The sequence below is a fragment of the Phyllopteryx taeniolatus genome, chromosome 20 (assembly GCF_024500385.1).
Source record: "Phyllopteryx taeniolatus isolate TA_2022b chromosome 20, UOR_Ptae_1.2, whole genome shotgun sequence".
In the NCBI taxonomy this organism is placed as follows: Eukaryota; Metazoa; Chordata; class Actinopteri; order Syngnathiformes; family Syngnathidae; genus Phyllopteryx; species Phyllopteryx taeniolatus.
In genome coordinates, this window is record NC_084521.1 from 5,695,948 (window position 1) to 5,713,424 (window position 17,477).

The 17,477-nt window shown below is 39.7% G+C and overlaps 1 protein-coding gene across 7 annotated transcripts in view; it reads left to right on the forward strand.

Annotated features, from left to right (window-relative positions):
* The window catches only part of qtrt2 (queuine tRNA-ribosyltransferase accessory subunit 2), a 39,290-nt gene that overhangs the window by 4,109 nt on the left and 17,704 nt on the right, over nucleotides 1-17,477 (forward strand). For 4 of the 7 annotated variants that reach the window (XM_061758787.1, XM_061758788.1, XM_061758790.1 and 1 more), the window contains exons 5-10: nucleotides 2,317-2,516; nucleotides 5,552-5,721; nucleotides 9,880-9,964; nucleotides 10,791-11,027; nucleotides 12,452-12,651; nucleotides 16,837-17,003. In XM_061758787.1, coding sequence (XP_061614771.1) covers nucleotides 2,317-2,516; nucleotides 5,552-5,721; nucleotides 9,880-9,964; nucleotides 10,791-11,027; nucleotides 12,452-12,494 — 735 coding nt within the window. In that variant the 3' untranslated portion in view covers nucleotides 12,495-12,651; nucleotides 16,837-17,003. Of the gene's footprint in view, nucleotides 1-2,316; nucleotides 2,517-5,551; nucleotides 5,722-7,027; nucleotides 7,145-9,879; nucleotides 9,965-10,790; nucleotides 11,386-12,451; nucleotides 12,652-16,836; nucleotides 17,004-17,477 lie in introns of those variants that run through there. The other 3 variants (XM_061758794.1, XM_061758789.1, XM_061758793.1) reach the window with 3 other exon arrangements.

The following is a 17,477-nucleotide window of genomic DNA, read 5'->3' on the forward strand; positions in this document are numbered from 1 at the left end:
ATGTTTATGGTTTTGAGCACAAATATAATATTATAATAATATAGCTTATAATATTATAATACTTACGGTAAATTACAAGTCTCTTGGTGGTGTTTCCTTACTCCATGTAGTCAAGTCGCTGCCAAAGATAAGAGCATGTTTTTCATTGTTCTCATTTTTGGGGGGAAAAAAAAAGAAAAAAGGAGAGCCACAGTCACCGTTTATTAAACAGTCAAACACACAAACAGATAATGAAAACACTTGCAAGGAGCATGGAGTAGACTGTATCGCAGAACTAACCGCATGGTAACCGGCCAACCTTAGCTGGAGTCAGAGGTCCTGATGTCATTCACTCGGCCACGCCTCTTAAAGGCACACATCTACATGAGTACCACTGCGTGCGCGTGTGTGTGTCTGCGTGCGCGTGCGGTTATACGACTTCAGGCTTAATTACATGAGAAAACAAGTTGCTTTACATTCTATTCTGTCATGTTTATTATGTTTTTATATGTTACAATACAGTGGTATTTTTCTCAAAAATAAAAATTTGAAAATAAATCTTGACGGGGGTGAGAGCTGGAATGAATTGGTGGCATTTTAATTTCAATTCCCTGGGAAAAAAATGATTTGTAAATTGAGTTCTGACCTTAGTCCCAGAAATATTTAAACTCTTAAGTTAAGTTACCCTTGTCGTCATATTTCCCTCCCCAAAAAACTAAGGTTGTAATTTGAGGAAAAAAGTTATTTTACAGGAACAAAATCGTTAACATATTTTTTCTCTCTCTCTCCTCAGTATTGCTATTATCGTCTTTATTATTGTTGCTCATGCTCCCAGTACCCATTGTTTTTTGTTGTTCTTGTTTTATTTATTTCATGTCCTTTCCCTTCTCTAAATAATATCTCCTGATTAATACAGATCAAACCAAAGTTCTTCTGTTTTTTAAAAGTTAGAATGGCGTCAACATCTACAATTAAGACAAATATGCAAATATTTGCCTTTTCCACTTTGCCATAGACTCCACTGCATTTTTCTCTCACTGGAGTCACCCAATTAACTATTGTTAATTAAAATGTTATTATAGTAATATAAAACTATTCTTAATTCATAGATTCTTTTTTTCCCCCAAAGGGACTTGTAATTCATTTGTCCTCTTTTTGCTTTCCTTTCCCCCATAATCCATGTTCTAAACTGTCATAGCCATAGTCTTTATTATGATATGATGATTATCCTAATTACTATTATTACTATAACTACCACTGTCATTATAACACTTTGACTGCATTTATTTGGGGACGCGTTCCCTTGTGCTTCTCCATTATCATCAATTTTGTGATGGACTATGATTATCTATTTACTAAGAATGGAAGAAAAGGGAAAAAAGACTTGACTTAATTTGGCCGCTGCGCTGTATTGTTTTAGGTCCTTCTTCTCTTGTGCTGTGTGATGTCCTTTTGGTTGTTTTACGTTTGTCGCTTGTTAATGAAAGTCTAATAGATTGTGCTAATAGTCTCGTATGCCCTGTCACACGCACCGCTATTTTTTAACACGGTACATACAAGATGCAGTAATAAACAAAATAAAATAACAAAAGCACATCTACTCAAATATACACATTAACTCGTAAAAAAACAACAATACAGTGGTAATATGAGGAAAAAAAGCTCAAGCTATTTCACAAGGATAAAAGTGTAATATTACTAGAAACATTTTATTTTACCAGAATAAAGGGGTGCTATTACATGAAAATGACTTATTTTTTACAGGAGTAAAATTGTCATATTACGAGTAAACAATTATGTGAAAAAGGTGTAATATTACAAAAATCTAAAGTTGAAATACCACCAACATTTTGTTTTTACGAGAATATAGTTGTAATATTATCAAAAAACAACTTTTAATTTCTACAAGAATGGAGATTAAATCTTACAAAATGTATTTTACAAAAATGTTACGAGAAATGAACTATTCATTTGTTCAGTGGTCATTATGAGAAAAATATTTTGTGAATACAGTTTTAATATTATGAGAACTAAGTTATTATTTTTAGAGAATAAAGCTGTAATATTAAGAGATAAAGAGAATGAAGTTGTAATATTGCACCCTTTTACCACTTGTAGAGGTAAAGCTTTCGATGCTTTTTAATGAACGACTACATTTTTCATCACCCTGGTAATGTGTAATCAATACTGTGGTGCGTCATCAACGTTACTGTACACTTGAAGGAGACGTATGTTGTCATGGCAAAGGAACCTGTTTATTGGAACGCGTGATGAGGATCCACGTTTACAAGGCGGGCAGTGGAGTTGATTTATACGCTCTTCCTGTCTGGTCGCTAGGAGCTGGAGGGAGCGGCGCTGTTCGGGGCGGTGGAGGGCGGAGACGTCCCGGAGGAGAGGGCGCGCTCGGCCAGGGAGACGGCCAAACGGCCCGTGGCGGGCTTCTGCCTGGACGGCCTCCAGACAGGCCGCCTGGACGGAGCCCTGAGAGGCCAGCTCATCGGCGCCGTGACCAAGGAGCTACCCGAGGACAAACCCAGGTGAGCCCCACTGGTTTTCTCACCTGACGAATTGACGTTCATTCATTCATTGATTGTAATTAGAAAGGAGTTGACGCACCCCTGGGCTCACTAATGAGATGATAGTGCGAGCTGGTTGTCGGCGTCATTGAATCCTCCGTTACTATCTGGTATATAAATAGATATCATGGAAACGAGCGTTCGGACCTTCTGAAAATGAAAAATTGGTCATTTTAGTGGGGGGGCATGTTAATTTTATGAAAATAAAGTCATAATATTGTGCGAAAGTACAGTAGTGCCATGACTTACAAGTCTAATTTGTTCCGTGACAATGCTTGTAACTCAAAACACTTGTATCACAAATCATCTTTCCCCATTGAAATGAATGGAAATTCCATGAATCCGGTCCAGCCTCCCAAAACAACCGAGCAAAAAATTTGCATTGATTTTTGAACAGCACTCTATGATATATACGTTATAAAAACATACAGTACAGTAATAGCATAATTAAATAGAATGTATAGAATTAAACAGTTTGTGCATATGATAAATCATTGTGTGACTACTTCTGGTGGGCACACCTTGGCCACCCGGGGGCGGTATAATACAGACAAAGGTATACATGAAGGAGACGGTCACAACTCCTTAGTATACTGCAAGAGTGTCAGTCATTTTTGCAGAGGATAAAGAATATATGTAATAATATTGTTGTACGATAATAGTTCTGTGTTAGTATTAAGCACGCAGAATTTCCCAAGGTAAAGTTATGTGGTTGTTTTAAACACGCAAGATGTAATTCTAAATAAAAGTTAAGTTTGATCGTCAACTTCAACTGGGAGTGTATGTACTTTTTTGTCACTGAGCTGTTTGGTAATATGGTACATGATTTAGTCAAATAGATAAAATTAGTGACATTATATATTGTACTTCTATTTATTACGTGCCAAAAGCATGTGACTCATGGTTCCTCCACTCAATAAATTGGCCTGCTTTATTGATGCCTCGAGAAAGCCTCTCTACCCAATACTCTCCACATTCTTTCATTAGCACGGCTTGATTGGCAGCGCGACCCAATTACTCTACCTTCAGCGGCATTTATAGCCAAACTGGCAGGTTCGGCGAGTTCTCTCTGTTTATTTTTTTGGGGGGGAGGGGCAACTGTTTCATACGATTTCATTAAATGTGTGTATTTATAGAGTAAAGGGCTGTTTTGCTACTTCCATGAGTGCACAAGTGGAAGTGTTTATAAAGCAAGATGACAGCCTCTAGAACGCGCCAGTCAATTACTGTCCTGCCACGCACACAAGTGGCCTGACGTTTACGATCCCACGTACAGTACGACGTCAGTGTTTGTTTACAAAATGAACCCGAACTAAAGAGATCTCCATGTAGGCCCCATCTGTTCCATATCAGTCCCAAGGGACTTCTCTGGAGTACCAAATCAGATCAGTCTTTTTATTTTTAAATGTTTTTATTTTTTTAATTTATTTTTTTAAATACGATTAGGCAAGCAAGAGACCCCTTGTGAGCTTCACAGAGATACCTGCGCTTAGGCCAGAGTGCAGTGTCTGCCCTGAATGCTAAATTGGCCTTGACCTTGATGCCTGCAGCCGCTTATCTGCCAGGGCAGAGAGAGAGCATAGAACACACGTGTGCTGATAAAGTGGAGAGAAGTGCTGCTCGTGTGTTAAAATGCAGCAAGTGCAACCCGTCCTTCTTTTTAGTGGAAAAAAAGACAATCAAGTGGGACTAAAGCCCGAAAACAATGACAATTTTATCAGAATGAAGTTGTTCTGTAATCACACGGTGAGGAGGCGGAGGCTTGGCAAAGCCTACGACACATCAAAACGACAGCTCTGTTGTAACACAGAATTCCAGCCTAGGGGGTGACTAACAAATTTGAAGAGAATAAAGTTGTAATATTACAACCAGAAACATATATTAAGCTGGGGACTGTCAATGAGCTTGTTGCTGGGGGGAAAAAGCAATGAAGTTGTTAAATTACAGGAAGAAAAAAGAATAAGAATAAATTCACAATTTGTGCAGTTATTAGTCATAATTTATCGGGAAAACCATTTTTCCAACAATGAAGTGGAAATATAAGAGAATGTTGCTCGACAAAAAAAGTGAAGTTGTAATCATAAGGTTAACTACAGTAAGGTTCTAATATTACACAAAACAATCAGAATTTCACAAGAAAATTGTTTTAATATTATAAGAAAAAGTCGTTATTTTACAAGAATGAAGAATTTATAATACAACTGTAAAGTGGTAATTTCAAGCGACAAAACTTAAAATTATAATTAAGCTTAAGATGAGTACTGTTAACAACTTTTGGTTCGAGGTGAAAAAAGAATGAAGTTGTAACATTACGGCAAAAAGTACTTTCACGAGTAATTTGTGAGAAAAATGATACAATGACAAATGCTAGTTGTAGTTTTACGGGGAAAAAAATATTTTCCAACAGAAGCGAAAATATTTTGAGATAATGTTGCTCTGCAAGAATAACAATGGAACTTTGCAAGTAATTTAATGAAAATAAGAGAATCGCACGGAAAACGTTTTTATACAACAAGAATATAAAACTGCAATATTCCGAGAATACTGTCATTAATTAACCAGAGTAAAGGTGTAATATTATGCAAACAATTTGTTGTTAAAATAGAATAATGTAATATTTTGTGAAAAAGTAAAACAAATAGGTATTACGTAAAATAATTTAATTTTACAAGAAAAAAATTGTACAATTATTAAAAGAATGAAGTTGTAATCATAAGGTTAACTAGAATAAACTTCTGATATTACACAAAACAATCAGAGTTTTATGAGAATAAAGTTGTAATACGAGAGAGAAGTCATTATTTTACAGTTTTAAGTTTTATTATTACAATAAAAATGTATGAGAATTTCATGTTTTACACCTAAAAGTATCAATTTTACTCAAATATACTCGGAATCTTGTATAAAACAAAAAACAACCATCGCCCTTATATCTGGCTGATTTATTATCCGTGTGGCTCCTTCCTATTCATGGCTGCTGTTGGCTGCGCTGCCAGGCTTCTGCAGGGTGTGGGTCGGCCCGACGAGGTGCTGGTATGCGTGGAGGCTGGGGTGGACCTGTTCGAGGGCTTCTTCCCTTTCCAGGTCACGGAGCGAGGTTGTGCCCTCTGCTTCCGCTTTGACACCGTGACGGACCCGGAGAGCGGCGATGGGAGGCCCCCCTCAGGTGGGGTGACTTTTTCTTTTATATTATATTCTCCAAACCAGAATCACCACTGAAATGCTAATAGAGTTTTGGCATGACTGAATCTTTTGGAGTTTATGCACGTTAAGACGTTTTCCTCTTATATAGAAAAAGCTTAATGTCACAAAACTGCGATGACAAAACAATCTCCCCAATATTTTGGATTTTATGGACGTTAAAGCGTTCTCCTCTTTAGGGGAATGTATCGGTGATCGTGCTCCGCTGCTCCACGCTCAGCCAGCGGAGCACGACGTAATAATATGTTATTGTTCTGAACAATAACATATTAGCAAACAGTAATCATGTCATTCAAATTTGGCCCGATTGTAGGTATGTGTGTAGTACCCATCTTAAGATGCACACATTTTCACAACCATCCAATGACCCGTTGTCGTTGTTCCTTGATATCTTTCTTTATCTGTCTGCTTTGTATACAAGTTCTCCAAAAAATGTTGCATTCAACTTCCATGTGTATTCCTGTTTCTATCGGATAAAGCCAGACTGATTCACATGCAAACACGTCCGCCACACTGCAGCGTCTGCATTTTAGTGGCAAAAGTACGCTTTTGTTTTCCTCAGGCGGTGTGACCTGCTTAACTAAAATATCACTCTCCAGTTTTCTCCACACACAAACGCACACATACACTGGATCTAAAATCCTGGACAAAAGGTTAAAAGCAAATCTGTGACATTTCTAATGTTACAGTTTTGTCAAACCTTCATGTGTTTCTTTTTTTCGTTTTCTTTTTAATGCACCATCAAGCGTAATTCAGGAAGTAAACCTCAATAGAGATCACAGTCTACAGATGGGTGAGGCATCTATTCATGGGTAGGCATTTATTTTTGGAATAACACTTCACAGTATTAGCAGCATGTTACAGTTCCTGCCAAGTGCAACTGGAGTTTAAAAGCGGTAAGAACAGAGGCAGACTACCCTGGGCGTAAAGCGACCGCACGTCAGAATCACCTGGAGCGCTAATTGTCACTAAAGACCGTGTCTCCTCGTAAAGTACGATCATCTTTAATACTGAAATTCATCTGACGGACCTGTTCAAATGCTTTAGCGCTGCTATTTTGGTCGGCAACAGAGTTCAAACTGACTCAAGCTGTTAACTTGTGAGATAAGATTAAAATAATTACAGTGGCTACCTGTTTTTCTATATTCTCATTGGGAATTTGATGAAAGTCTGTTAATGTACATTACCTTATTGGGGGCTGGTGTTTGGTCAGAAACAGAATTCAATACTGGCTCAAGCAGATAACTCTTTACTGTCTCTGTGTGAACTAGGTAGTTCTTTTCCTTCCTGGGGTCTGTTTGAGGGAGGCGTTTATTTTTTGACATGGCTGATGGACCCACCATTTAATTGAGGCACGGTGTCCATTCGAGGGACGGCCACTATTTCAGGTAATATGGGGTGACGTTCTTAACCTATAAATGTCCTTTGTCGATACTGTCGTGAACACAGGAGCCCCTATATGTCAAATAATGAGGCGGTTATGTGAAGGTGAGAGGTTTGAGATGATTCGTTGCTGATATTAATAGATTTCAGTGACATGTACAGCACAGTAACTGCACAGATAATAGATTGTAGATAATGATATTGCCGTAACATCCGTGCAAAGTTTGGGAACGTCCACAGCCAAAACTCCACTGTCATCATCTCCTTTAAAAATAATTGGAGGGAAGGAAAGTTCAGCGATTGAAGTAAATCAGTGATGGGTAGCGATGGTTGTCCTACCTAGTGAGAAGCTTAACAAGTGTTATGACAAGGAGCCCGGGCCGCTTCATTAAAAACTTGTGTTGAACTTGCCCGATGCCGATAGTCGTGTCAAGACACAGTGCTAATCGATTCTGCACTGGCAAGCGTAATGGAGGTGAGAGCAGGCCGGGTGATTTTAAATAGAAATTCACAGCCCCCCTTCGACCAATTACAAGCACCCGCAATGGGCCTCGGGGTGCGGGTCCTGTTTGACACAGCCAAGTGTATGCTAATGGCCCGCCGCTTCCTCTCTATCTTCGCAACTTCTCTTTTTCATCATCGGGCCTCGCTCACTCACTGTCGCTCGCGGGTTGGCACTCTTTGACGGGTAATGTCGTAAGTTCTGCGCCATGCTGCGACATTTGGTATCAGTCTGATACTAAGTAAAGACAGGGCCTGTACAGTAATCACTTATTGACCTATTTGTGCTTTTTCTGAAACGGCCTAAGATACCACACGATGGCGCCAAAGCGCTGTCTAAATAGGAAAGTACGACAGCAAACGTTTAGTCTGGGTTGTCAGTCAAAGGTACAGAGAGTCTTCACCATATGTGCATGTACGATTGCACTTAGGATGCATTTTTTTCTAAATGAAATAATCTGTAAGACATTTACTAGAGTAATGATGGAAGATGATTTTGAAGTGATATGAAACTGTTTTTGGATCATAGTTTGCGGTACAGAGGATGCACCCTTGTGCCAGGTTTTTGTGATACAAAAAATGAGACCAAGATATATCATTTCAAAAATTTTCCACCTTTTATGTGACCTCTAATCTGTCCAAGAATCTTTTTGAGATGGTAAGTAAATAAAAAACTAAGTTGTGAAATTCTAAGAAATAGTGTTAATAGCTATATATACCCACATCTACAACCTTTAGTTGTAGAAATATTGGCTCATTTTTCATTATTAAAACCACAGCGTTGCATCCAGAAAATTAAAGTGAGAAACTCTTAATCCCCTGCAAAACTAGGATCCATCCATCCACAGCCAATTGTCGCCTATTGATAACCGTGCACCACTACTGAATGCTTTCTCTCGCTTCTCATTTTGTCACACTTGATACTTGATTCCTTGAACCTTGCTTATATTAGACCAAGGATAAATGAAAATTTAAGGTATAATAGCAGAACAGTATTGATAATTCCCCCGCCCCCCCCATTTTTTTTTTTTTTTTTTTAAAGAAGCATGAGACTCATGGTCAAACTAAATAATGCTGCTGCTCCTACTTTAAACCACTTTGGAATACATGGTTATAGCAGTAGTGGCTTTAAATTAATAACTTTGAAGTGTAAATTGCGCTGAGCAGACAAAATTGAGAAATAGGCACATAAAGCTTTCTTGTGCTGGATTTACACTGCAGGTCCAAGTGCTTCGTTCCGATTTAATGCCTCCAGTGGTCCCACGCTATATCGCCTTTCAGCCACCATGGCCCCACTTCTTTGCTAATTTGCATGTGTCCCAGGACAATTGTGAAAAAAAATCTCAATTGTCAATTAAGCCATGCTGTGTCCATCCAGCCTTAAGTCATCCAGTTATCTGCTGCTTTCTGATGGTGCGTCGTCCTTGAATGCATCAACTCCATTTCAAAGGAGCAGGGGGCGTTGGTGGACGTGTTGTACGCAGTGCTCTTACAACACATTACCTGGCTTGTCTGCCAGCGAGAGATAAAACAAGCGGCTATCAGCTGAACCTGTAGAATCCATATCGTCACGATCGGGTAGCGACACCGTCGGCGCTCTTTTCAGCCCCGAGTAGAGAGTGTTGCTAGATAGTATGTTTAAAGGAACTTAAGGAAAAAAAATGCATCTTTCAAATTCACATCTTGATGTCATCATTCTTTTTAATCATTGTGCATTATCGACATTTTGATTCACTCTAATTAGACGCTGTGTCTCAATTAACCAAACAGAAGCTCCTCCCCACCCATAGAGGTGGACTTCCAAACTCTGTTGCTAACGCATTGCTTAGAGGGCTTTTACAGTGGACAAAACAGATGTAACTTTATTTAATATTTATTAGTATAAATAAATGCCTTACCCCTAATAGACACCTCTCTTCAGTTGAGTAAATAAGTTTCCCCGGCGACTATACGAATTACAATTTTCCCGATTACTCCCTTCTCAAGCATTAAGTACAAAATCAAATCATCCTTTCCATTAAATGAAGCAAACTCACCCAGCTGCTCATCTGAACTCACCTACCAGTGAGTAATTCCATTATGTTACCTGAGGGGTCGGCGACCATGTTGCATAATAAGGGTGGAATAAGGGCATTTTCTTCTTACCGCCAGGGCTGACAGACAGGGGTCGTGGTTCTGTAGATGTGCTCGGAAATGAGATGATGATGAGGATTAATGAGGCGTGTGTGTGTTTTGGCAGAGACCATGGCAAAACTGAATGGAGATAACGACCCCGATGTTCCGACCCGCATGACGCCCTTCGAGATGGATCTCAAAGACAAAAGGTAGGACGAAGCAGGAGTACTTTTTTTTTTTTTTTTGAATGTGAGGAAACCCCACACATGACAAGGAAAGCGTGTGCTTACTGCTCTTATCGTGTGTACTGTACTGGACATGACCAAAACAACACACCACACAAATAATGATCTCTCCACAGACAGTCATGTTTCCTCCCTTAAGCAGATGTCCGTCACAGTAGCAGGACTGGGGAAATGCAGTGGCACAGGGCATCAAGACTGATGGAAAATACATAGAAGAAGACTAATTGTAGAATAGTAGAAATAAGTTTCATGGAACAAATCACGGGGTTCGTCGTACAGCCCAACTCTGTATGGACCACTCGCTTAAGGATTTTGTATCCAAAATATAAACAGGTTAAACATTTATGGTTGTTGGCACTTACCATTTTCCAAGCAAATTAGGGAGGAAGACTCATTCTTCACACACCCCACAACAAACGATAATTGTTTCAAGAAATCCGATAACTAGGTTTTAGCTAACTTTGATCATGGAGGGGGAAAATTGTGCAAATTACCAATGTTCAATTAGGCTTTGAATATTGAACAGATAAAACATTTATGATCGTCTGCCGAGGCTATTTTCTGAGAAGATCGGGGTGGACATAAAGTCTTAACACATCCCACACCACAAGAAAATCACTCAAATAATCTTCATCCATCAATCGGGCCTTTGCTGACTTGGAAAGCAGGAAACATGCTTAAATTAGTTGGTGTGTATCACACTTAATTGGCTATTGTTCCATTTCACATCCCAATCACCAGTCCATGGCTCTCTAGTCCATGTGCTTTACTGTCTGCGTGGACTGTCCAGGTACCAAGACGACTTCCGGCCCCTGGTCGAGGGGTGTGGCTGCTACTGCTGCATGAACCACCAGAGGGCGTACGTGCACCACTTGCTGGCCACCAATGAGCTGCTGGCGGGGGTGCTGCTGATGCTACACAACACGGCCCACTATCTTGCCTTCTTTACGGCCCTGCGAGAAGCCCTGGCCGCCGATAAAATGGACCTCCTGAAAAGGCGGATCCTCGGTCGGACGGAAACAAATGCGTAAGATGGGATAAAATCAGATTGAAGAGATGGATTGACCCTGGAGGAGAGGTTTGTTGGGACAATCAGCCCGCCTCTTTTGTCACGGATCAGCAGATTGGCTCTGCCTTGCACAGGCAATCAAAAAGTTTTAGATTCTTCACCCTCGCTGGGGTCCCAGCCAAATACAGCAACTCTGTCCACATGCGTGCCACAGAACCAAAGAAAACCCATCAACGTCTTTTGCTTTTTTTTCGTGTATTGATTCCGTGTGCACAGATGGTGGCTGTTACGATCGACTGTCCTTGCCCCTTTTCCACTGTACGGGAGATTTGAGAAATCACGTCTTGAAATAAAAGTTTGTACAGTGGTGCCTTGATTTAAAAGTTTAATTTGTTCCGTGACCATGCTCGTAATTCAAACACTCGTTTGTTAAATCATCTTTCCCCATTGAAATGAATTGAATTGCCAATAATCTGTTCGACCCCCAAATACCAACACTACACTACCTTGGAGGGTGAGGGGTAGGGACTGGATTGGGGGGAAAAAAAAAAGAAACCCGAAAAATTCTCGAATAAGCGGCGGTAAACCACCAATAAATGTTTTGAGGATTAGTTCCCACCAAAAACGGAAAAAAAGAGGAAAAAAAATTGGAACAAAAATGTATTAAAAAAATAAATAATCCGCAAATAGGTGAATCCATGGGTGCCGAACCGCGGGTATGCGGGGGTCCACTGTATTGTACTTTATAAAAACATACAGTAATAACATAATTAAATAGAATAATACAGTTTGCGCATCATATTTAATGCATTGTGCGGCTCCTTTTGTTGTGTGTGTCTTGGCTGCCACATGGGCAGTATAATACAGACGTACGACTATACATGGAGACGGTCACAAAACTGCTCAGTAAGCTGCAAAAAATGTATTATCATTTTTGGCCCCCCCCTATTTGTGTTCACATATTCGTTGCTTAAAGGGTTATAAGTTATAACACTGTGACGCAGATACTATTCGGTAGCTCGTCAATGACTTTTGCCATTGTATGTTAGCGTTAACCAAGCAGACTTTGCTAAAGAAACGTTATGTAGTTATTTTTAATACAAATGTAATTCTCTTTGTTTTGTGCTTACTTAACTATTTTAGTGATAATACAAGAAAATGTTGAAATTTATGAGGAAAAACCCATCCTCATTTAAAGAATAAAGTTGTAATTTTGTAAGAGACATTACTGCTTAATCTTTATCATGGGGGAATAAAAACACTCAAAATACTCCAAGCTCGGGTTTATGGATTGGCCTCTTTGTCGCAACACGCCATTGTCTCCTTGTGAATAAAATGTCCTCTTCACAGTCTGAGTCAGTGTGGTGCAGTGGAAAAGCAGGTTAGCACATGACTTATTTCCTCTGTGCATTCACTTGGAACTATGTTTTTGTCTTTGGTAGGATTTGTCTCCATAACCACAACGCCATAACCAACTCACGTTAAACTTTAAGAAGTCTGGGGCAAAGGCCAAGGAGGAAAAAAAAACCCCAAGAAATTTGGATGCAGATGCCGGAATTTTATCAAGCACTTTCGCCCCTGACACTTGTTTTATTGAATCCTGCTTGAGTCTTCATGATAAAATTGAAGTCATCTAAAAGAGGTGAGTATCCTTCAAAGTGTGCAATTCAATGACGAGTTCATCTAATTTCAGTGAAGCTTTGTGGAGGGGTTCTTCAATAGCATGGACCCAAAAGTAACCTATTAAAAATGTTCAAGTGGATACCGTGCTTAACAAATATCAGCACCCAAAGTTGCATTGGTAATGACCTAAATCTGTATTGATATTAATAATTCTGTAGAAGCTCTTTAACCAAAATGCTACAGTGGTGCCTTGAGATACAAGTGACACAACTTACAAGATACCAGCCGGCACTCATTATTTATTGATTTATTTTTTTAAATACGGAAATATGGGAAAAATCTGTATTTATTAAACTAATACATTTTTCATAAAACAAGCAAAAAGCTGCAATTTGAGAGAACAAAAGTCATGGTTTTAAACAAAGTCGTAATTTGACATTTTTTATTTTATTTTTTTTACAAGAATCAAGTCGCATTAAAGCATTCTACGATGCCAGATGGCCTATCGATGTCATAAATATTTTTCTCTTTTATTGTTGTCTCTCGTGTCAGCTCTGATCAGGAAATCTGTGACATTTCCTGTAATTTCTCAGTAAATAAAGCATGAATGTTGTTTGTTGGACCTCGCGGTTCGTTCTAGTTTGATTGTGATTCTGCAAAAACAAGCACAAAAACTGCTTAATAGATTTCCATGAAAATGTGTAACAAAATGGGTCAAACTTTGACAGATTTTTTTATTTTTTTATTTTTTTTTGCATTGTGGTTAACTTATAAAACTAAGAATTATTTTGTCATGCATGCATTATTGTGCGTACCCAACCTTGACAAAATTTGGATTCAAGCTCCTGATGGCTCTCTGTAAATGTGGACAAATTGTTGCTGCTCCAAATGAGTAATGTACAGTATACAATTTCATGATATCCAACTATGCAGTTCTTGTGTTTTTAATTAAAGAGTCTTTGACATTTGCCCTAATTTCTCAGTCAATACACCGTGAACCGTAATACTCTTCAAGCTCAGAGGGCCTCAGCTGACCTTCTTTCTAGTATGTTTCTGATCACGCCAAAAAGAACCTAGTAGATTTTCATGAAACATTTTTGGAGACATGGGACATGGGCAACGAGAAAGCCATAAAAATGTGTGTTTGATTCCATGATTATTTCGTTCTAAGCACTTTATCCAACATTTGAAGTAGGACATCCTCCCCCTTTCTGTGGTTTAGGAAATTTTGAGACATTTTCCTTAATTTCTTACTAGTAACGTCATGATTCTTACTGTGTTTACACTGTAGGTCTACATGTCTAATTTCGATTGCCTAGCTATGATTTTTTTTTTATTTTTTTAAGTCTGCCCTTGTACATTTTAAGTGACATAAATCCCATCTGACTCTGTTTATACACTGACTGCCCAAATTGCACAAAAGTCAATATTTTATCTTTCTATACTTTTGCTGTTGTTTAGTTTGTTTTTGTGTTTGTTGTATGGCCAGACATGGGTGTGTATCGGTCACCATTAGACAAAAATATAAAATAGGAATGTGCAAATTCAGTTATTGCCCAAGAATATTACTTGAACTAAAGGAATAATTATTTTTAAAATAACAAATGAAGGAAACTTTAGGGCGGCACGGTGGCCGACTGGTTAGAGCGTCAGCCTCACAGTTCTGAGGTGCGGGGTTCAATCCCCGTCCCCGCCTGTGTGGAGTTTGCATGTTCTCCCCGTGCCTGCGTGGGTTTTCTCCGGGCACTCCGGTTTCCTCCCACATCCCAAAAACATGCATTAATTGGAGACTCTAAATTGCCCGTAGGCATGACTGTGAGTGCGAATGGTTGTTTGTTTCGATGTGCCCTGCGATTGGCTGGCAACCAGTTCAGGGTGTACCCCGCCTCCTGCCCGATGACAGCTGGGATAGGCTCCAGCACGCCCGCGACCCTGGTGAGGAGAAGCGGCTCAGAAAATGGATGGATGGATGGATGGAAACTTTAGCCACAATTAACTTTCTTAGTCTACACTCATGAAACAGCACAAAAGGCTCACGTTCAAATACATTCATAATGTATTCAAACGTGTTTTAAGTAGGAATAGTTTAAATGTGTTTAAAGCATGTGGGAGGGGTAAAACAATATAATTTTCTATATAGTTACTCTTGTTCTGATATAGATTTTTACATTGGTCTGCAACGGGAGTCCACTATTTCCATGGCTACAAGCTGGAATTGACTTGGTAGATGTGATGCTTTTCATCCTTATTGGAAGAGGCCTGTTCAAAATTTCATATGCTTGTTTTTTTTTTCTTTTTTCGTTTACGTCACAGCTGGGATGACTAGTTGGATACACTGCAGTCCTCTAGCATGCATACTGAGTGCCAATATAGTTTTCTTCCCATGTACAGTAAAATCAACAATACAATATGTCCCCTCGTGCTCTTGATTTGCCTTTTTCTCCTCCAGCCTCCCTTGTCCATACTGTATCATCTGATTGTTCCGAACGCCTCACTTAGTTTTCAAGCTGCCTCAATAAATACTGTTTTGAAATAATTCACACTTGGAGTATGAGGACTGTGGCAGACTTTCCGGGTTTCGTTTATTATTATTATTATTATTATTATTATTATTATTATTATTGTATTTATCCTTGGTAAGGTTGCGTGAAGGTTTGAGCTGACAGGTGAGATCTTGACGCTGCTGAGAATTGGGGAGGCTTTTCGAAGGCAGGGGGTGGTTGGGAGGGGGATTTAAATGTGGTGGCAGGTGGGTGCTCAACCTTATTAATACCTACGCGTGGAGAAAGGAGGACGTATGAGCGGTTTTACTTTGGAAAATTCTAATGACCGTGCGGAGACTTCTGTGTCGGGAGAGGGTTGTCAAGTCAATCCTCTCAGTTTAGCCGGTAAAAATAGACCTGAGGAGTCCTCCATCCCTTGAATATCTGGCGGCTATTGATATTCACAAACCGTCTGAATGCAGGCATAATTGTACAAAGGCTTACATTTTTAGCCTTGTATTGGTGCAAATAACCCTGTGCGCTAAACGAACGCTTCATTAGGTACGAACGAAAACCTCCGCCTTTATGAACCTTCCAATGCTTTGGTTTTGATTGGTGCTGTTGGTTTTGCCAGTGTTATTTTATTGTGAGAAATTTCAAGTCAAGAGTTTTTGTACTCCCCATCCCATCCAAATCACCAGTTAACAGGACTGACCAATCGTATAGATTTGTGAAAAACTCGAAAATGGACCAAATTTGCGAGGCTAACCGCTATTCGAATCTACAACCAGCTCGTTTTTGTACTCTCAGACATGCGCAGTCTTACAAAGACTTTGTCCGCCACTCCAAAGAGCATTATAGTCCGGTGATGTGATCAGACGGGCGAGTTGAAAGTCCTCTGTCAATTGGCCGATTGGAAGACGAGATCAAGCTTTAAACGTTGATGCGGAGTCGTGAAAGTCAAGCCGTCCACTAGTCAAGTAATTAACTAGTCAGGTCAACTCTTGGTGCCTACTGCATCTAGATTATTGAAATCAGTTAGCTTGTTACTTTAATAAGCACCGGTAAGGCAGAGGGGTGAATGGTCTGGACATTCAGCGTCCGTGAAACCCTGGATGTCCAAAAACGACCGATATATGCACTGTGTGGTGTGTGTATATGTATGGATGTATCTATCTATGTATGTATGTCCTGTTTGTATGTACACGACAACGTTGCTGTGCTCTCTCTTTTTATTTTGTGATTATTTTTGTGTCTGTAGTTGTTTTGAATATTACAGTAATGGACCTTTTACCCATTGAAAAAAACACTTTGTGGCCCTGTAAGATTTGTGTTTGACCACCCCTGGTCTATATGGTACGTGCCTTGCAATTGGCTCCCCACCAGTCCAGTCCAGTCCAGCCAAAAGTCCGCTGGGATAGGCTCTGGCACACCCATGGACCCTTAATGAGGACAATTGCTATAGAAAATTGATGGATGCATGTTTTATCTGTTTTTTTTCTCACTTATGTAAAGTGTAACAACCCACCGAGGAAAAATGTTAAATTGAAGCTTTGTGCTGCATCCAAAGGCTACGTTTCCCTGGTTATGCATGGCGCCTTATCCAGAACACTCTGGCCAGTCTGGGGAATTTAGTTGAAAATGTGAGCCTAATGTGGAACATGAGATTAGTGCATGAAAGAGCTTGTGTTTGTCTTTTTAATTATTATTATTTTTTCTAGTGAATTTGTGTTGCCTGGGAGGCGGGCGTAGAGGTTGAACTTGAAGGAAAGGTCAGCGGCGTTCCTCTAGTAGGACACAAGACAGATGAAAAGGCCGTGAGCATTTGGCCTTTTTGCTGATGAAAGTCGTCATTCCGGGATGAGAGTGAACATCTGAAGCAGCTCCAGTAAGTGGGGTACTCGTAAGAATTTATAGCATTTGATTTTTAAGATGAGAGACCCCACACATCTATGATACAGCATGATGATGACAATATCAACAGGATACTATTTATGATAGTAGGAAAATCACTTGATACAAACTTGATACAATACTTCAGGCATATGGGGATAGCTCTCTGCTATCATTGCAATACCATCTACGATACAGGACATTATCATATCAAATCAGGATACGTAGGTCTCGTGATGATATCGATTTTGTGATGTACAGCATCATAGGTTGTATCTGGATATTGTGATATCATTATTGTGATATGTCTTAGACAGTATTAGGATACTCTGGTATCATTATTTAGATGGCAGCACGGCGCATGACTGGTTAGCACATCTGCCTCACAGTTCTGAGGACCGGGGTGCAATCCCCGGCCCCGCCTGCCCGATGATAGCTGGGATAGGCTCCAGCATGCCCGCGACCCTAG